The sequence below is a fragment of the Pseudophryne corroboree genome, unplaced genomic scaffold, assembly GCF_028390025.1.
Source record: "Pseudophryne corroboree isolate aPseCor3 unplaced genomic scaffold, aPseCor3.hap2 scaffold_832, whole genome shotgun sequence".
NCBI lineage: Eukaryota > Metazoa > Chordata > Amphibia > Anura > Myobatrachidae > Pseudophryne > Pseudophryne corroboree.
The window spans coordinates 152,556-174,856 of NW_026970411.1; the positions used below are offsets into that span (position 1 = coordinate 152,556).

The 22,301-nt window shown below is 44.6% G+C and overlaps 1 protein-coding gene across 1 annotated transcript in view; it reads right to left on the minus strand.

The window, feature by feature from the left end:
* The window catches only part of LOC135042660 (zinc finger protein ZFP2-like), a 40,835-nt gene extending 19,200 nt beyond the window's left edge, over window positions 1-21,635 (minus strand). Inside the window, exons 1-4 of the mRNA XM_063955040.1 lie at window positions 21,017-21,635; window positions 17,010-17,088; window positions 16,794-16,895; window positions 16,145-16,636 (exon numbers count right to left, since the gene is read on the minus strand). Of these exons, the coding sequence (XP_063811110.1) occupies window positions 16,145-16,636; window positions 16,794-16,895; window positions 17,010-17,088; window positions 21,017-21,088 (745 nt within the window). The 5' untranslated portion in view covers window positions 21,089-21,635. The remainder of the gene's footprint in view (window positions 1-16,144; window positions 16,637-16,793; window positions 16,896-17,009; window positions 17,089-21,016) is intronic.
* Window positions 21,636-22,301: the final 666 nt, after the last annotated feature.

Here is a 22,301-nt window from a genome sequence, read left to right on the forward strand (position 1 = left end):
CATGTCTAGGGGTCTGATACAACCTCCCAGGTTCCGTTACATCTCAGCCCCTACAACTGAGGCTGCCTCCCGTCAGCTCAGGCCCTCAGTTGTGACAGTAAGCACTGACCTAATGAATCCAGCCGGAGAACAGGATCAAGCGGCCAGGCCGATGCAAGAACTGGCAGCCCGACTTGAACATCAGGAGGCTGCACAGGGCCACATCATCCGCTGTCTCCAGGATCTCTCTACACGGCTGGATGGGATTCAAACGACCCTCCGTGGACCTGGCACGTCCGGTGCGTCCACTACAGTGACACCAGCTGTAACCCCACCCACCTTACCCATTTCCAGTCCACATCTTCATCTTCCAACGCCAGCAAAATTTGATGGATCTCCAAGGTTCTGCAGGGGATTTCTCAATCAATGTGAAATCCACTTTGAGCTTCTACCTGGCAATTTCTTCAGTGACCGTACCAAAATTGCCTATGTCATCTCCCTTCTCAGTGGCTCAGCCCTTGACTGGGCATCACCTTTATGGGAGAAGTCTGATCCCCTGCTATCCTCCTATACTGACTTTGTAGCTACATTCAGGCGCATCTTCGACGAGCCAGGCCGGATAACATCTGCTTCATCTGAGATTCTTCGTTTACGCCAGGGAACACGTACTGTGGGACAGTATCTTATACAGTTTAAAATCCTGGCATCCGAACTGGCATGGAACAACGAGGCCCTGTATGCTGCATTCTGGCATGGCTTATCAGAACGCATCAAGGATGAGTTAGCTACCAGAGACTTGCCCTCTAAGTTGGATGAGCTAATTTCTCTTTGCACGAAGGTTGATCTACGTTTCAGAGAGAGAGCAACCGAGCGAGGAAGATCATCTACTCCTAAATCTTCTGCTCGTCCTCCTCGTCAACCATATCCATCCAAGGATGAGCCTATGCAAATTAGTCGTTCCCGTCTATCTCCCGCTGAGCGCCGAAGACGTCTCTCTGAGTCTCTCTGTCTCTACTGTGCAGCTCCGTCGCACACTACCAATGCCTGTCCCAAACGTCCGGGAAACTCCAGATCCTAGCTCGCCAAGGAGAGGGCCGGCTAGGAGTAATGATCTCCTCTCCATCTCCTCATGACTGTAACCTCCCAGTGTCGCTCCAAATTGCTCAACGTTACAGGAACGTCATTGCCCTCCTTGATTCCGGAGCAGCTGGGAATTTCATAACCGAAGCTTATGTTAAACGGTGGTCCCTACCCACCGAGAGACTGTCCTCGTCCATCTCTTTGACCGCCGTGGATGGCAGCAAGATTTTTGACGCAGTCATTTCCTTAAGGACTCTTCCAGTTCTCTGAGAGTGGGAGTTCTTCATTCTGAGTATATTTCTTTTTTAGTGATTCCAAGAGCCACACATCCAGTGGTTTTAGGCCTTCCATGGCTCCGTCTCCACAACCCATCAATTGACTGGACGACTACGCAAATACTGGCATGGGGTCCCTCCTGTGCTGAGACTTGTTTAGCCAAAGTTCTTCCTGTTTGTTCTTCCTTCCCCAGGTCAACTGATGTTCCGCCTCCTCCATATCAAGACTTCACGGATGTGTTCAGTAAAGCCTCTGCTGATATCCTTCCTCCTCATAGAGAATGGGACTGCCCAATCGACCTCATTCCAGGGAAGGTTCCACCGCGAGGCCGAACTTATCCGTTGTCTCTGCCCGAGACACACTCCATGGAAGACTACATCAAAGAGAACCTGGCGAAGGGTTTCATCCGACCATCTTCTTCTCCAGCCGGCGCAGGCTTCTTCTTCGTTAAGAAGAAAGACGGTGGTCTGCGTCCGTGCATCGACTACAGAGGTCTGAACGACATTACCGTCAAGAACCGATACCCTTTACCCCTGATTACCGAGCTCTTTGATAGAGTTAGTGGTGCAACCATTTTCACAAAGCTGGACTTGAGGGGTGCCTACAATCTCATCCGAATCCGTGGGGGTGACGAGTGGAAGACCGCCTTTAACACCCGTGACGGACATTATGAGTACCTCGTCATGCCCTTCGGATTGAGCAACGCTCCAGCAGTCTTCCAGCACTTTGTGAATGAGATCTTCAGGGACATCTTGTACCGCCATGTCGTGGTTTATCTAGACGACATCCTCATCTTTGCTAATAATCTCGAAGATCATCGTTTCTGGGTAAAAGAGGTTCTCTCCCGTCTCCGTGTCAATCACCTCTATTGTAAATTGGAGAAGTGTGTGTTTGAAGTTAAAACCATTCCGTTTCTAGGTTACATTGTGTCCGGTTCCGGACTAGAGATGGATCCCGAGAAACTCCAAGCAATCCAGAATTGGCCTATTCCCTTAAGCCTCAAAGGGGTCCAGAGGTTCTTAGGGTTCGCCAATTATTATAGAAAATTTATACGAGACTTTTCCACCATTGTGGCGCCTATCACTGCATTAACCAAGAAAGGTGCTAATCCGTCCAAGTGGTCCGAGGAAGCTACACAGGCCTTTCACCTTCTGAAGCAACGGTTCATCTCTGCACCAGTTCTGAAACAGCCCGACACCGACTCTCCTTTTATCTTAGAGGTAGATGCCTCCTCCGTTGGAGTAGGAGCAGTGTTATCCCAGAGGGTCAAAGATGGACATCTACATCCTTGCAGTTTCTTCTCCCGGAAGTTCTCCCCAGCTGAGCGCAACTATGCCATTGGCGATCAGGAGTTGCTAGCCATCAAGCTCGCTCTGGAGGAGTGGAGATACCTGTTGGAGGGAGCTTCCCACTCAATCACCATACTTACCGACCACAAAAATCTTTTATATCTCAAAGGCGCACAATGTCTGAATCCTCATCAGGCCAGATGGGCACTTTTCTTCTCTAGGTTTGACTTTAAACTCCAGTTCTGTCCGGGTTCTCAGAATCGTAAGGCCGATGCCCTTTCCCGCTCATGGGAGCAAGAAAATGAGTCCGAGTCTGCAGACAAGCATCCTATTATTAATCCGTTAGCATTCTCCACGGTAGGGATGGACTCTACGCCTCCACCAGGGAAAAGTTTTGTTAAGCCAGTTCTAAGGAAGAAGCTCATGCATTGGGCCCATGCTTCCCGTTTTGCTGGACATACAGGCATTCAGAAAACCCTTGAATTTATTTCTAGGTCCTACTGGTGGCCAACTCTGAAGAAGGACGTTATGGAATTTATTGCCTCCTGCCCAAAGTGTGCCCAACACAAAGTCTCCCGCCAGTCGCCTGCGGGGCAACTGGTTCCATTATCTGTTCCCCGTCGACCTTGGACCCATTTGTCGATGGACTTTGTTTCCGATCTACCTATCTGCAACAAGTTTAATACCATCTGGGTGGTAGTTGACCGGTTCACCAAGATGGCACATTTCATCCCTCTCACCGGTCTTCCGTCAGCTTCCATGTTGGCTCAAGTGTTTATACAAGAGATCTTCCGACTTCACGGTCTTCCTGAAGAGATCATCTCGGATTGTTGAGTACAATTTGTAGCCAAATTTTGGCGAAGTTTGTGTCAAGCCCTCCAAGTCAAGTTAAAGTTTTCCACGGCTTACCATCCTCAGACCAATGGTCAAACCGAGAGGGTGAATCAGGACTTGGAGTCCTTCCTCCATATATATGTGTCTTCCTCTCAAGATGACTGGGTTCAACTCCTTCCTTGGGCCGAGTTCAGCCACAACAATCAATACCATTCCTCATCTTCTTCTACACCATTCTTCATTAATTATGGATTCCACCCTAAAGTCCCAGAATTCCAACCGCTTCCCGCAACTTCTGTTCCAGCAGTGGATGTCACCTTGCGTCAGTTTTCAAATAACTGGAGGAACGTCCGCGCAGCCCTGCTTAAAGCCTCATTCAGGTATAAGAAGTTTGCCGATAGGAAGCGTAGAGCGGTTCCTGCTCTCAAGGTGGGTGATCGTGTGTGGTTGTCCACAAAGAATTTGAGGCTGAGAGTTCCCAGCATGAAATTTGCACCTCGCTACATCGGACCCTTTAAGGTTGAACAAGTCATCAATCCTGTTGCCTACAGGTTACAGTTACCATCCTTCTTGAAAATACCCAGGACATTTCGTGTTTCTTTGTTGAAACCGCTGATCCTGAATCGGTTTCATTCCGCACTTCCTCCAGCTCCCAAAGTTCAGACTCAACGGGGAGTCGAGTACGAGGTGGCCAAGATTTTGGACTCACGTTTCCGTTACGGTCAGTTACAATACCTCATTGACTGGAAGGGCTATGGTCCTGAAGAACGCTCTTGGACCAATGCCTCAGACGTCCATGCTCCTGCCTTGGTCCGAAATTTCCACGCAAAGTTTCCTTTAAAGCCTAAGAAGTGTCCTGGGGCCACTCCTAAAGGGGGGGGTGCTGTCACGATCCGGGTATCTTGACGTCATTACTTACCCTTCAGATGCCTCCTAAGGCTGGCTCAGCGTTCCAGGACCAGATCCCGCTGTTCCTGAGTTTCCACATGCAGAATGTCAGAGTGGTGATTTCATCAGCCGCGGCCTCCGCTGTGCCCGCGTGGTTAAATGTGCGCTTGTCAGTCTGGCGTCTCCTGTGGCCGGCGTCGCCATTACTGTTTCAATTCTCACATGGATTACAAACCAAACTTCCCTCCAAGTGTCTGCATGGGCGCAGCCATCTTGGATTTTGTCATCTGATCATTTCCACCAATCTGCTGTCTGTATTGTTGATTTGCATAATTGCCTAGCCAACCCCTTCCTTGCTGCAGGTATAAGTAAGCTGTGCCTGAGCAAGGAAGGCGTCAGTGCTTTGGTTGTCTAACCTAGTTCCAGTTTGTCTCTCTCCTGTGGTTGTCTTCCAGGTTCCAGCTCCTGTCTCCAGACTTCTGCTACAGAGACCCGCACCAGCATTCCATCTGCGGTGTAGCCTGACTCTCCGATCCATTCTGGACTCACCTGTTTCCAGCTACAACAATCACCTGCTTCCAGCCCAGCTTCCAGCAGTGTACAGCTTCTCTTAAAGGGCCGGTGTCCTTTTCTGCAGTTTACCACTCTCCACCGGTATTATTATTTCACCGCTCTCAAACAATCACCTGCTTCCAGCCCAGCTTCCAGCAGTGTACAGCTTCTCTTAAAGGGCCGGTGTCCTTTTCTGCAGTTTACCACTCTCCACCGGTATTATTATTTCACCGCTCTCAAACTCCAAACTTCATTATTATTTCATCGCTCTCAAGTTCGTTTATTATTTAACTGGTCCCAGCCAGTATCCACTCCGTATCAACAACAGTCTGGTTCCAGCCAGTATCCACAGCAGCCATTTTATCTTCAGCAGCCCAGCCCTTCCTGGAACACCGGCTGGTACGATCCTGGGTTCTCTCCATTGCTACAGTCAGGCCTGGTAAGGACTTTCCAACTAGAAGATTATTAGAACTGTCTCACACTACCAGTGCCTGTGGCCCTTGCCACCCTGTAGTACCCAGGAATTGTGTTTATCCTCTGTTGACTTTTAGGTTTCCTTTTACTGCTGCTGTGTTACGGAGTTTGTCATAATAAACATCATTGACGTTTATCCTGGTTGTCGTGGTCACGCCTTCGGGCAGTTATTCTACATGTTACTTACATGTCTAGGGGTCTGATACAACCTCCCAGGTTCCGTTACATCTCAGCCCCTACAACTGAGGCTGCCTCCCGTCAGCTCAGGCCCTCAGTTGTGACAATTGTTTTTGGACTAAATTTAGTCTGATGCTGATGTCAGCCGTTGTGTTTATTCCTTTTTTTTTTAATAACTATAGTGCGTTACTACGCACCATAATCCTGAATTTCATTATCCATTAGGAATTTATCCAACCCATTCTTAAAGGTGTTGACCGAGTCCACCATTATAACTCTCAGGCAGGGAATTCCAAACACGTATTGTCCTTACCGCGAAAAAAACATTTCCCTGCTTTGTGCAGAATTTTCTCTCCTCTAACCTAAGCAAGTGTCCATGTGTCCTCTGTGCTGATCTTACCAAACACAGGTCCCGCGTAAGCTCTGTGTATTGTCCCCTTATATATTTGTAGATGTTGATCATGTCCCCTCTTAGTCTCTTTTCCAGTATAAACATGCCTAGCCTAGCAAGCCTTTACTCATATTCCAGAGTCTCCATGCCCTTAATTAGTTTGGTCGCCCGCCTCTGAACCTTTTCTAGCTCCAGGATATCCTTTTTGTAGTATGGTGCCCACAATTGTACACAGTATTCAAGATGTGTCCTCACTAGTGATTTATATAACGGGAGTATAATACTCTCGTCCCTAGCATCAATACCCCGTTTTATGCATGCTAATATCTTATTAGCCTTCTTTGCTGCACTCCTACTTTGGGTACTACTGCTTAGCTTGCTATCTATGAGGACACCTAAGTCCTTTTCCAGTACAGAATCCCCTAATATTACCCCAATTAGTAGGTAGGTGTAATTTTTGTTCTTGCTACCACAGTGCATTAACTTACACTTGTCTGTGTTGACGCTCATTCTCGATTGGCTGCCCATGCTTCTAGTTTAACCAAGTCGTTCTGAAGACTCAGCACCCCCCTCCGTTATTTATAACCTTACACAATTTGGTATCGTCTGCAAAAATTGACACCATGCTCCATAGACCTTCTGACAGGTCGTGAACAATAGTGATCCTGGTACAGACCCTTGCGGCACACCACTTAGCACTTCAGTCCAATTTGAAAATGATCCATTAACCACAATGCACTGCTCCCTATTATATAACCAATTACTGACCAAAGTGCATATTGTGCTCCCTAGCCCTATTCCTTGTAGCTTATAGATAAGACGCATGTGTGGTACTGTGTCAAAAGCTTTGGCAAAGTCTAAAAAGATTACATCCACCTCCTTACCTTGATCAAGGATCGCACTTACGGTTTCATAAAAGCCAAGTAAGTTGGTTTGACATGATCTGTCCTTCACAAATCCATGTTGGTTCCTTTTAATGACCTTACTGAACTTCTGAATACTATCCCTTAGAATACCTCCCAATACTTTCCCCATTATAGATGTAAGACTAACTGGTCTATAATTACCTGGTTCAGCTTTATTCCCCTTTTTGAATATTGGCACTACAGATGGGTCCACATTTATCTTGACCTTTAATAGGATTAACTGAGACTGGCCAGTCGGACTTAATCCCCTGCTGTAATGACTTAATCCCCTGCTGTATTGTCCTCTGTATTGTATTGCTGCTGAGAACAATAGATGAAGGGTTTATGCTAATAAATCATGTTGTGCCTAGGCGCAGAAAACTAGTCAAGATAACCGTGGACCCATCTGTACTTCCGCTATACGCCAGTCTTTGGGAACCATACCTGATATAACTGAATCTTTAAAGATCAAAAATAGCGGTCTGGCAAGTTCAGAGTGAAGCTCCATAAGAACCCTCGGGTGAATTCCATCGGGACCCGGTGACTTATTAATCTTTACATTTATTAATCGGTCACAGACTACCTCCTCACATAAATAAGCACTTAGCAGTGGGACATTATCTTTGGTGACATTGTGTGTTAGTACCTGCATTTGGTCTTCTCTTGTACATACAGTTGAAAAAAAAACTAATTTAGTTTGTCCGCTATGTCATTATCATTTTTGATTAAGACTCCCATTTTGTCTTTTAAAGGGTCTATATCAGGCATTCCCAAACGCGGTCCTCAAGGCACACCAACAGTGCAGGTTTTAGTGATATCCAGGCTTCAGCACAGATGGTTAAATCAAAATAACTGAGCTACTAATTATGTCACCTGTGTTCAAGCCTGGATGTCACTAAAACCAGGACTGTCAAGGCCCGTACACACTGGTCGATATATCAGCCGTTCTCTTGAATGGCCGATATATCATTGGACCGTCGGCCAGTGTGTACGGCGATACATCTGTGAACTCCGTCGTTCACAGACGTATTGTGTCGGCCGCGCAGTACAGCCGACAGCCAATATATCTACCGATATATTGACGCGTCGCTGTGTGTGTACGGGGCGGTTGGCCGACCGCCCATACACATGCTGCGGCGGCCGGCGGTGATTGACAGCTGGACTGGGCAGGCGTGTGTACATGCCCGCCCAGTTCATGACGTCAGTCCCCGACGGATCGGGCAGTGTGTATGCTGAACACACTGCCCGATCCGTCCATAGATATATCTGCAGATCAACTGATCTGCAGATAAATCTATTAGTGTGTACCCACTTTTAGTGTGCCTTGAGGACCGTGGTTGGGAAACACTGGAATATACTCTCCTTTAATCTCTTGCTGTTGATATATTTAAAAAAAAATGGGATTTGCTTTGCTTTCCTTTGCTACTAGTTTTTCAGTTTCTACTTTAGCTGCTCTTATTTCTTTTTTGCATATTTTGTTACAATCCTTGAGCCAGTATAGGACTGCTTATGAACGCTGATATTGAATGAGACCATATCGTGGTCGCTGTTTCCTATGGGCTCCCCTACTATAATATTTGATACCAATTCCCCATTGTTTGTTAATACCAGGACTAAGATTGCATTGTACCAGTTGGTTCCTCGATTAATTGAATGAAGTAGATATCATTTAGTGTGTGTAAAAACATATTACCCCTAGCAGTATCACATGAATCGTTTTTCCAATTTATCTCTGGATAGTTAAAGTCTCCCATCACTACTATGTCTCCTACTCCTGCTGCTCTTTCACTTTGCTTCAGTAACAATTCCTCATCAGACACATTAATACCAGGCGGCCTGTAGCATAACACCAATAACTTTTTTATTGCTTTACCCCCGCATGCAATTTCTACCCATAACGTCTCAACAGTATTTACAGTCCCCTCTTGAATATCTTCCCATATATGAGGTTTTAATAACGGCTTTACATAAAGACATACCCCTCCACCCCGTTTATTTAAGCTGTCTCTCCTGAACAGCGTATAACCCTGTCCAATAATGAGATTCGTCCCACCAAAGTTTCAGTAATGCCTATAGTATCATACTGTTTGCTTGCTGCAAGGATTTCTAGTTCCCCCTTTTTCCTGTAAGTCTTCTAGCATTTACATACATACAATTAAGATCAGTATTTCCCCTTGTGCTAGGGGCATCATTCTCTTTATGCAGCAATGGTGACCCATAATCATTATTAGCTAGTGTTTTGGTAAAAACTTTAATACCCATGTTATACCCTTGCCGGCTGCTCTTTCCCTACCCCCTACTCCTCCCCCCTTTCATTCACTACTGCCATCCCCACTATTCTCACTGCATGGTCTTACTGACCTATAGTTTCCTTCTGTATTGTCTTACTGACCTATAGTTTCCTAGTGTATTATCTTACTGACCTATAGTTTCCTTCCATATTGTTTTACTGACCTATAGTTTCCTACTGTACTGTTTTACTGACCTATAGTTTCCTTCAGTATTGTCTTACTGACCTATAGTTTCCTACAGTATTGTCTTACTGACCTATAATTTCCTTCAGTATTGTCTTAGTGACCTATAGTTTCCTTCTGCATTGTCTTACTGATCTATAGTTTCCTTCTGTATTGTCTTACTGACCTATAGTTTCCTTCCATATTGTCTTACTGACCTATAGTTTACTACTGTATTGTCTTACTGACCTATAGTTTCTTCTGTATTGTTTTACTGACCTATAGTTTCTTCTGTATTGTTTTATTGACTTAGTTTCCTTCTGTAATGTCTTACTGACCTATAGTTTCCTACTGTATTGTCTTACTGACCTACAGTTTCCTACTGTATTGTCTTACTGACCTATTATTTCTTACTGTATTGTCTTACTGACCTATAGTTTCCTACTGTATTGTCTTACTGACCTACAGTTTCCTACTGTATTGTCTTACTGACCTATAGTTTCCTACTGTATTGTCTTACTGACCTATAGTTCGTACTATATTGTCTTGCTGACCTAGTTTCTTCTGTATTGTTTTACTGACCTAGTTTCCTACTGCATTGTCTTACTGACCTACAGTTTCTTAGTGTATTGTCTTACTGACCTAGAGTTTCCTACTGTATTGTCTTACTGACCTATAGTTTCCTACTGTATTGACTTACTGACCTAGTTTCTTCTGTATTGTCTTACTGACCTATAGTTTCTTCTGTATTGTCTTAATGACCTATAGTTTGTCTTACTGACGTATAATGGCTTACTGTAGTCTTTCTGACCTATAGTTTCCTTCTGTATTGTCTTGCTGACCTATAGTTTATTCTGTATTGTTTTACTGACCTATAGTTTCCTTCTGTATTGTTTTACTGACCTATAGTTTCCTTCTGTATTGTCTTACAGACCTATAGTTTCCTATATACATAGTTTTCCTGTCTATGTATGGTAGGTATGGAAGAGATACCTACCATACATAGACAGTATATATAAGCCTCAGCGTCTCCCTTATGAAAATGATAATGAATAAGGTGTATGTGTGGATACCATGCACATGTAACTGATTCTATTTACAGGAAACAATAGGGAGAGCCCACGGCTGTCTGGAAGTGTTCTAGATGGTAAAGTATTACACATATGAATATATTTCTTCTAAATAAAATATTTTTCACCCTGATTGATATAATACTGATAGTAAGACAATTCAGTCAATAGTAATCTTTCTTTTAATTAAGTAGGATCAATTTATATGAATTTTTAGTGTATATTTCCTAAAGGTTATATTTTAATTGCAATTAAATTAACAAGAGTGCTCCCAAAAAAACGTCCGAACTTACAGTCTACGGACCCAAAGGTATCAAACTTGTCAAATTTCACGAACGTGTGGGCTGAGGACCACGTCGCCGCTCTGCAAAGTTGAGTAGTGGAATTGAATGGGAGCAGCATTTGGAAGGCATGCTGTTCCTTGTAGTGCCAATGGGAGATCCTGGGGGTGACTCCAGGGTAAGTTAGCTCTCTGTCTGGAAGTGTTTTAGTAATAGCCTTCATCATGAGGCCTACTGTGACAAATGACATGGCCCTATGTGGGCATTGCTATTATGTAGGTTAGGACTGCTGTATCAGAGAAGGCGTGACGTGGCTCAGCAGCTAAACATGTGTTTGCAAACATTTGTGACTAATTCTCTGAATTTTATTACCAGATAGGTTCAGGTATGGTTACAGGGTCATTTTCAGCGTGCGGAAGGGAATTTGGGGGAGTGGATTTGCACCCACTCCTCATTGTCTGTTGAGTAGTGGAAACACATCTGGCAGCCGCCCATGAGGCACCCACTGATCTGGTGGTATGAGCACCCGTCTGAACCGTAACCTGTTTGCCACAGGAAATATAAGCTTGCCGAATGGCAAGTCGAATCCATCTAGACAAAGGCTGCTTAGATGCTGGCACCCCTTCTTTGGCCCATCATAAAGAACAAACAATGGTCCGACTTTCTGAAGGACGACGTAACTTGTACATATACCCTTAAAGCTCAGACAACATCCAAGGACACTTCCCCATCTGCGAGACCCTGAAAAGATGGGACCACAATTGGCTGGTTTACGTGAAACAAACCTTAGGAAGGAAACCTGCTCTTGTACGGAGTTCTGCCCTATCCTCATGAAACATTCATAGGACTCTTACACGATAAGGCTCCCAACTCAGAAACCCGCCTGGCCGAAACCAAGGCAATCAATAATGTGACCTTCCAAAAGAGATATTTCAGGTCTGTTCTTGCTAACGGCTCAAAAGTTGGAGATCTCAAAAATTCCAACACCAAATTTAAGTCCCATGGCGCAGTGGTAGGACTAAAAGGGGGTTGTATCCTCAGAACCCCCTGTAAAAAGGTTTGAACCTCTGGCAAGAATGCTAACCGCTTGTTGAAATAGTATAGAGAGAAACGAAATTTGAACCTTCAGAGGGCCTAGCCTCAGTCCTACATCTAGACCGGCCTGAAGGAAAAGTAGAAGTCTGGATAAGTGGAAGATCGTTGAATTCCACCCACATTCTTGACATAAGTCCATGTACCTCTTCCAAATCCTGTAGTAGTGCATGGCTGTGACCGGCTTCCTAGCGGCAAACATTGTAGGAATGGCCGTTCTTGGTATCCTTCCGTTTCTTAAGATCCGGGTTTCAATAGCCACGCCGTTAAACGCAGCCTGTGCAGGTGTGGGTGTTGGAACAGTCCCTGAGATAGCAGGTCCTCCCTCTGAGGTAACCGCCAAGGATCTTCCACTAGTAACCCTCGCAGGTCTGAGTACCAACTCTTGCGGGGCTAATCTAGTGCGATTAGAAATGCCCACACTCGTTCTCGTTTCAACCGTTTCAGAACCCTGGGTATGAGTGGGAAAGGTGGAAAAATGTAAACCCTCCTGTAACACCAAGGAAGTGTTAATGCGTCCACTCCTTCTGCTGCTGGATCTTTTGTCCTGGACACATATCTAGGCAGCTGATGGTTTTGCCAAGACGCCATTAGATCGACTTGAGATAGACCCCATCTCCTCAACACCATTTCGAAAATCCGTGGATGTAGGCACCACTCTCCCGGATGCATGTCCTGGCGGCTGAGATAATCTGCTTCACAGTTTTCTACACCTGGAATGAACACTGCTGAGAGGATGATGTTTCGCCTTTTTGCCCACAAAAAGATCTTTGTGGCTTCCTTTAACGCCATCCTGCTCTTTGTTCCTCCTTGATGGTTTATGTAAGACGTCATCGTGACATTGTCCGACTGTATCTTTAAGTGTTGACCCATGACTAGGTCTGCGGCTAAGAGAAGCACATTGTAAACTGCTCTCAGTTCGAGAATGTCTATGGGTAGGCTGCTCTCCTGTAACGTCCATCCTTTATGTCCATGGATACCATGACCCCTCCATGTTCTAAACCCACAATAACTGACTGGATTTATTCCATCTTGAATCTGCAAACCATTAGGAATTTGTTCCACTAGGACGGCACCGCAACCTCTGAGAGTGGCGTCCGTTGTCAGGATCCTCCAATCCCAAATGCCGAATCTCTTGCCTGCTGCGAGATTCTTGTGCAACGACCACCAAATCAAGTAGGTTCGTATGTGTGGTGGAAGCTGGATTCTTCGATGTAGAAGCCAGTGCGAACCTGCTCCCTGAGCAATGAGTTTCATCTGGAATGGTCAGGAATGAAGTCCGCCGTACCGGAGAGCTGCGAACGGCGCCACCCTCTTCTCGAGAAGTAGCACAGAGGTGTAGAGAACCCGTCTGTGTCCTTAGTACCTGAGCCACTAACCTCTGTGGGTCCTAGATCTAGTTCTCTGGTAGGAATACTCTTAATTGTATCGTGTCCAAGATGAAATCGAGGAAATGAATCTGTGGAGTTGGCATGTGGTTGGATTTCTGGAGGTTCACAATCCACCCATGTTGAATGAGAAATTGATGAGATGCCTGAGCATCCTTTATCAGCTGTTTCTGAGATGAGGCCTTGATCAGTAGATTGTCTAGATAAGGTATGATCGTGACCCCTGTCTCAATCCTGTCACCACTATTGCTTTGATCTTTATAAAGATTCTTGGAGCTGATGATAGACCGAATGGCAGAGCCCTGATTCGGTAGTGATCCCACACCGGTGCAAATCTTAAGTAAGCTTGGTGAGACGTCCAAATCGGGATATGAAGGTATTTTGCACTACCAAAAGTTTTGAATAAAATCCTGTTCCTCATTGAGGATATGGGACTGGCGACTTAACCCTTTGTATGCAGGAGTCTTTGAAGTTGCCTCCTGTAACGCTCCTGCTCACAACGGGCACCTAGGCCCTCGCGCTGCAAATAAATGGACCGTGTGGACGCTCTTGTAAACTATCCTATAACCCTGGGAAATATCTGGATGATCCAGACGTCTGGTGATGTTTTGGTCCAGGCGTCCCGAAAACCTTCCAACTCTGCGCCCCCCAAGGGGGACCCCAGGTGAGTAGGAAAACCATCATACCACGGGTTTGTCAGCAGGTCTGCCCTGCTTTTCTGGTGTCGACTGTGAATGACCTCTACCTCTGGTTCCACGAGTCTGTTGCTCCAAAACCTCTTCTGGCTCGGTACGACAGCGATCAAATGAATTTAAACACTGGTCCCGAGCAACCTCCTCTAACGTGTGACGTGGTGCTCGAGTAAGAAGTAGGTAGAAAGGTAGATGTCACTGCAGTTGCTTGTGAAATCCACTTGTCTAACTCATCAAACATCATCTAACCCCCAAATGGAATAGCCTCTACTCTCTATAAAAGGGGAGCGGCGGAGGAGCTGCGCTGCTAGCCTACCAGGTCTTAAGTTATAAGGCAGCAGCGTATGAGAAGCCGCTGCTGCTTGTTCCCCCGTCATCTTTTCCAGCCCTCCGCGCCCTCGTACTAGCGCCGACGGTGGGAGGAAGTGTGCGGGGGATATAGCCCGGGTCCCGGCGAGTGCAGGAGAAGCTGCGGCTGCAGCCATGAGAGATATGTCGTTTCAGTGGGCGGCGGCGCTCTTTTCAAGCGCCCCGCTGTGTGTTTAAGAGGCGGCGGTATACGCTGCCGCTGACAGCCGCGCTGCTTCTCCCTCAGCCCTCTGTCGGTAGAGGAAGGAGGGCGGGGGAGCTGACATGAAGCGGGAGTGTATAGACGGCCAGGGAGTGTTTCAGACCGATTGTTCTGTCACAGCGGCAGCGGAAGGAGGGGGCAGCGGGGAAGCTGCGCTGCTGAGTCCCAGGGCTAAGAGCCAGAAGGTAGCAGCGTTGTGTGCGGTCCGTGGGAGGAAGTCTGTCAAACTGCCTCCTGGATCCATGAAGAAGCTATGGTTACCGTAAGTTTAACTGTAACTAGGGCCCCTTTACAACCAGTACTCACTGCTGACTCTGTGCTCCGGATTTTCTGAGGAGAGATGCAGATCCCATTTAGTAAGGATCATTGTCTCTCTATTCTTAAGACTTTCGTCCCCCTTTACATTAGGTTAACTCAGTCTCAGTACTGAAATGGAGGAGGAGCTCCCTTCTTGTGCTTGTACCTCCTTGGCACAATTTTTCAAACTGAGGGATGTGAAGGGGGAGGAGCCGGCTGTGCAGACAATACTAATTTTTAGATTGTGCCACACCTCCGGTTGAAAGCTTCACACCCCTACTGTATAAGACTCCAGTGTCCCCTAGTGGATGAAAGAGAAAGGATGTTTACTTCTTTCTTTCCCAACCGCTTTTCTATGCAGAAGGGAAATATCTGCTGTTTATTGAGAGATGCTCCCTGTAAGGAATATAGAAATTTGCCACTTGTAGCTGAACTTGCAAAAGACCCCTCCCAATTTGCATCAGTTAAATTAAAGTCTCCCATGATTATGACTTCTCCCTTTAAAGCCATTTTAGTGATGTCCAACAATAGATTCCTATCCAAATCCTGCCCCTGGCCAGGTGGTCTACAGATCACCCCAATGCGAATAATGTCCTTCTCCACGGTTTCTGTGGTGACCCAAAGGGCCTCAGATTTTCTTCAATGTTTTGTGTCAATTGAAGTAGCATTTATGCTTTTTTCCCACATACATTGCTACCCTTCCTCCTATACTGACTATTCTATCCTTCCTAAATAAATTGTATCCTGGTATAGCTATGGCCCAGTCATGATTCTCATTGCACCATGACTGTAATTGACACAATATCCAGGTTATCCTTGGTCATTATCACAATTAGCTCTGGAATTTTGTCTCCTAAGCTTCTAGCATTTACACACATAGCTATAAGAATTATGTTTGTGCATCTGTTATTAGTAGCCATGTCCAGACAGTACAAAATAAATGACAAGTTTAAAGTTGAAATTACCTGTTTCGTGATGTTGCTCTGTATTTGGTATTTGTTTTTTTAACTAATCAGGAATCACACTCTGTCCTTTACACCACGACTACACCTCGCTAAATGTAAAGATATAGTAAACCTGACCACAAATGGCCAAATAGGTCTACTATATACAAGGAGTTATTTAATACGTGCATCATCTAACAAAATGAAGGTTATTTAATAAAAGGTTGCTAAACTGAGAAATTTAGATCCCATACAAATTAGACGCTACACAAAAAACACAATACTACTTATATATGATCCCTAAAAATAAACTTCTGCTTGTTACTTTTAATAACACTATAGTGATGTGTGTAATAACTCTCTTCATCTGATGTTTGTCATGGATAGCCTTGTGTTAAAAACACCCAACTGAGAACAGGGCTGATGGCGGAGGAGGGCGTAGAATAAAAGATTGCTGTAGTGACTGAGCAATGAGAATATGTGACTTCTGTAATAAGTGTTTATTACTCACCTGTGCTGATATCTGTAGGGATCTCCTCCTCCTTACACTGCTGATCACCCCTCACATACGTGTCTTCTTCTCCCTCTGTATCTTCTTCCTTCATATCAGTCACATATGTCTCTTCTTCTCCCTCTGTATATTCTGCCTTCATATCAGTCACATACGTCTCTTCTTCTCCCTCTATATCTTCTGCCTTCATATCAGTCACATACGTCTCTTCTTCTCCCTCTGTATCTTCTACCTTCATATCAATCACATACGTCTCTTCTTCTCCCTCTATATCTTCTGCCTTTATATCAGTCACATATGTCTCTTCTTCTCCATCTATATATTCTGCCTTTATATCAGTCACATACGTCTCTTCTTCTCCCTCTAGATCTTCTGCCTTCATATCTCTCACATCCGTCTCTTCTTCTCCTTCTGTATCTTCTGCCTTCATATCTCTCACATCCGTCTCTTCTTTTCTCCTTATAGCTTCTGCCTTTATACGAGAAAGATGTTCTACCTAAATAACCCAAAAAATACAATGGCATTTGCATATTGTTTGATTAAATTGAGGTGAAACAGTATAATATTACTGTACTATACGCACACAGCTTCTCTGAACATCATATAGTGACAGTCACTTTGGTGTATTGGATGAGACCCTAAATCCCACCTACCTGATCCTCCTGTGGGGTCCTGTGATTCTCCTCTGTACAGTCCTGGGAATACAGAGGATGGGGACATCTCTCTGGTGTATCTCTGTTACTGTGCCCATCTGTAGGAGACACACAGTGACTGAGTACAGTGTTTATATGTGATTATCAGATGATGTGTGTATATAGGGGGCCCCCATACCTGCTCTCCCTTGTACAATACATGACAGTCTTACCCAGTGATGTGAGGGGGCGGTGATTCTCCATCATCACGTCCTTGTACAGACCCCTGTGCTCTTCTATATACTCCCCCTCCTGCATGGAGACATAGACAGTGACATCCTGACACCTTATAGACACCTGACACACAGTGATACAGTCATCACCCAGACACGTCCCCTGGTGTTACTGTATAATGTCCCATTCCCAGCAGTCACCTCTCCAGTCATCACCCAGACAAATCCCCCGGTGCTACTGTATAATGTCCCATTCCCAGCAGTCACCTCTCCAGTCATCACCCAGACACATCCCCCGGTGTTACTGTACTCCCAAGTCTCCTCAGACCCCAGTCATGTCCCTGTATTATTACTATAGATATAAGTGATGTCACTGTGACACTCCCGATCCCCTCATCTCCCCAGTCATGTCCCTGTATTATTACTATAGATATAAGTGACGTTATTGTGACACTTCCAGATCCCCTCACGTCCCCAGTCATGTCCCTGTATTATTACTATAGATATAAGTGATGTCACTGTGACACTCCCGATCCCCTCACCTCCCCAGTCATGTCCCTGTATTATTACTATAGATATAAGTGACGTTATTGTGACGCTCCCAGATCCCCTCACCTCCCCAGTCATGTCCCTGTATTATTACTGTAGTACTCTAGTAATTTGAAGGCCTTGGGACACTATGAGGGGGCAAATCAATTAATGAATGTGTAGATCTATAAGGTAATAGAGATGCTGCCAACTGATGTATACCATATATGTGATAATAACTTGGATCTTTCTAGTGATCCAATAATGTATAGTGTTTATGCATGTTATTATTCTGTGCCTGCTGAAGGTGAGGGGACTCTGGGAAGCGTGCAGTGTGCGGGGGAGATCACGGAGAAGCTTCCAGAGGTCCCGTGTGCTGAGAGAGGTGGCTGGGCGCGTGTAGTGGCGGTTTTGTTGGTGGGCTGACTAAGGGGAGAGAAAAAGGCTGGCGGCTGAGACAAGGGAGCTTACAGGAAGGCGGTTCCCTGCGAGTGAGAGAGCCCCTGTGGGGGAAAGGAATTGGATGTCTCCCGCTGCGGGTGAGAAGCGCTGTGTTAATTTCCCCTGGTGGACGCCGAGCAGGGACGTCCCGGTGCCTGGTTGTCACGGAGAGTGCTGGGAGGTAGAGCACTGGCGGGGCAGGCTAGTACATAGAAGGAGACCGCAGTACAGGCAGTAGCTACCAGGACTCCAGCAGTAGCAGACAGTTTCCCCCCCGAGGCAGAGCTGTGTCCCTCATCCATCCAACCTGCAGGAAGAGCCCGGTTGTTGGTGGATGCGGAGTCGGGGGGAGGGCCAGACCGGGCACACTATCATTGTAAGTGCAGGATGCCCCCATATAAATCCTGCTAATCTGCATATTCCCCTATCAGCCTTTAACTATTAAAGTACCAGCCCCCAGCACAGTAGCACAGGGACCAGCAGGATCGGTGGATCTGAGAAGTACAAATATCACCTCTAGAGACTCCATATCCATTAGAGCACAGGTTCTCAAACTCGGTCCTCAGGACCCCACACAGTGCATGTTTTGCAGGTCTCCTCACAGAATCAAAAGTGAAATAATTAGCGCCACCTGTCGACCTTTTAAAATGTGTCAGTGAGTAATTAATACACCTATGCACTTGCTGGGTTACCTGCAAAACATGCACTGTGTGGGGTCCTGAGGACCGAGTTTAAGAACCACTGCATTAGATAATGACCAGCAGGGTAGCAGTCATAGAGTGCGGTGGTGTATAATGATGAAAGCAGCTCGGAGAGGGCGCAGGGTCACCTAAACTTGGAAATGATACACTAGGGAGACTAAGCACCCCTTACCTATCAGAGACAGGTGCCAATAACCGGGACTTCTGTATGTTCTGGAGCCACCCCCATGGATCTACAGTGGGGCTATGCTTATACTGGGACAGGTAACACAGATCATCACCCCACTATATGTAACGAGTAGACCACGGGTGTCAGGGATTCCAGGGTGGAGAGCTCCACGTACTACCTTCCTGTTTCAGGTTGTCTAGGAGCGCTACAATTAGATCTTCCATGGAAACCATGCTATTCATTGCCATGAAGTAGGGATTGCTCAACAATCGTGAGGACAATTGCTCCAAGTGGAGACCCATATAACCCAGAGTACTTCTTATACACAGACACGAAAGGGCCCCAACCGTGCACGATTATAGTAAGAGAACCCGGGTGGTTTATCAAACGCAGCCTCACAACTTTCTTGTGGAATCGTATGTTCTGTATTGCATGCATTACCTTATGTATAGGTGGGCTATATTATTATGTATAGGTGGAGTATATTATTATGTATAGGAGGGGTATATTATTATGTATAGGTGGGGTATATTATTATGTATAGGTGGGGTATATTATTATGTATAGGCGGGGTATATTATTATGTACAGGTGGGGTATATTATTATGTATAGGTGGGGTATATTATTATGTATAGGTGGGGTATATTATTATTATGTATAGGTGGGGTATATTATTATTATGTATAGGTGGGGTATAGTATTATGTATAGGTGGGGTATAGTATTATGTATAGGTGGGGTATATTATTATGTATAGGTGGGGTATATTATTATGTATAGGTGGGGTATATTATTATTTATAGGTGGGGTATATTATTATGTATAGGTGGGGTATATTATTATGTATAGGTGGGTTATATTATTATGTATAGGTGGGGTATATTATTATGTATAGGTGGGGTATATTATTATGTATAGGTGGGGTATATTATTATGTATAGGTGGAGTATATTATTATGTATAGGTGGGGTATATTATTATGTACAGGTGGGGTATATTATTATGTACAGGTGGGGTATATTATTATGTATAGGTGGGGTATATTATTATGTATAGGTGGGGTATATTACTATGTATAGGTGGGGTATATTACTATGTATCGGTGGGGTATATTATTATGTATAGGTGGAGTATATTATTATGTATAGGTGGGGTATATTATTATGTATAGGTGGGGTATATTATTATGTATAGGTGGGGTATATTATTATGTACAGGTGGGGTATATTATTATGTATAGGTGGGATATATTATTATGTATAGGTGGGGTATATTATTATGTATAGGTGGGGTATATTATTATGTATAGGTGGGGTATATTATTATGTATAGGTGGAGTATATTATTATGTATAGGTGGGGTATATTATTATGTACAGGTGGGGTATATTATTATGTACAGGTGGGGTATATTATTATGTATAGGTGGGGTATATTATTATGTACAGGTGGGGTATATTATTATGTATAGGTGGGGTATATTACTATGTATAGGTGGGGTATATTATTATGTATCGGTGGGGTATATTATTATGTATAGGTGGAGTATATTATTATGTATAGGTGGGGTATATTATTATGTATAGGTGGGGTATATTATTATGTATAGGTGGGATATATTATTATGTACAGGTGGGGTATATTATTATGTATAGGTGGGATATATTATTATGTATAGGTGGGGTATATTATTATGTATAGGTGGGGTATATTATTATGTATAGGTGGGGTATATTATTATGTATAGGTGGGGTATATTATTATGTACAGGTGGGGTATATTATTATGTACAGGTGGGATATATTATTATGTACAGGTGGGGTATATTATTATGTACAGGTGGGGTATATTATTATGTATAGGTGGGGTATATTATTATGTATAGGTGGGGTATATTATTATGTATAGGTGGGGTATATTATTATGTATAGGTGGGGTATATTATTATGTATAGGTGGGGTATATTATTATGTATAGGTGGGGTATATTATTATGTATAGGTGGAGTATATTATTATGTATAGGTGGGGTATATTATTATGTATAGGTGGGGTATATTATTATGTACAGGTGGGGTATATTATTAGAATGGTTCATGGTTTGAGTATTATATGATATAACTGTATAAAGTGGCCTATAACTTCTTGCATATTAAAACTAGTATACTTACCGGTGGAACTGTCTCCGTATCTGTGGAAGAGCCTGAAATCACAAAGGAAAGGTACGATAGGTAAATGTGCATAGTCCTATCTGGTTACATCACATACTAATGTTATAGGCGACCACTACAGGGGTAGGTTATTTCCTAAGCGATTAGAGTATTGGGCTCTGAATAGCTTGGGTGGAGGCACATTGTACATATACACTTTACCCCCAGGTAAAAAAGGGGTTACATTACTATAGATATATGAACTCACTGTGACACTCCCAGTTCCCCTCACCTCCCCAGTCATGTCCCTGTATTATTACTATAGATATAAGTGATGTCACAGTGACACTCCCAGGTCTTCATACTGAGCAATATTTTCAATCCCCAAAATTACATATAATAAAATTAATAATAATAACGACACTAAAGGCTGCACCCCAGTATAAAGATAATAACAGATGTCTTTAAAAGCAGGACACCTCAGGCCATTCCTCCAGTATTGTAGGACATCACCAACACTCCCAATGTATAATAATAATACCTGGACACCACAAGCCGCTGTCCCTGTACAATAACCGTACACAAAAACCTGCTCCACCTGTATAACACTAATAGCAACAGGACACCACAGGCCGCTCCCCCTGTATAATAATAATAATAATAATAACCGGACACCACAGGCCACTCCCTCTGTATAATAATAACAACAGGAAACCACAGGCATCTCCCTCTGTATAATAATAACAGGACACCACAGGCTGCTCCCCCTGTATAGTAATAATAACAGGACACCAAAGGCTGCTCCCCCTGTATAATAATAATATCAGGACACCACAGGCTGCTCCCTCTGTATAGTAAGACGTCATTACCTGATCTCCACGGACACTGGGAGGCTGCAGCAGTCGACGAAAACTCACTTCCTGTATGTGGAACGCACAGTACGGAAGTAAGGTGGACCGCACAGACAGGAAGTAGGGTATGATTAGCACAGGCCGCTTACTGGTTGCTGGCCCCTCCCCTCCTTCACCCCGCCTACAGCCCCGCCCTCTGTAACGATTATTACTGTACATGTCATCAGTGCAGGAGGCCGGCGGCCATTTTCTTGTAGACCAGTCTGGCAGCAGCAATAGGTTCCCTGGCCGTGTAATGACATCAGGAGCGGCGGCCATTTTCCCCTGGTCTGAGCTCCGCCTTCCTTCTATCATTCCCACAATGCAGCAGGAGCAGAGAGCAGCCATTGCTGTGTCTGGCAGCAGGTAATGATATTATTATTATTATTATTCTATAGGCTGAGCAGCTCTGGTGT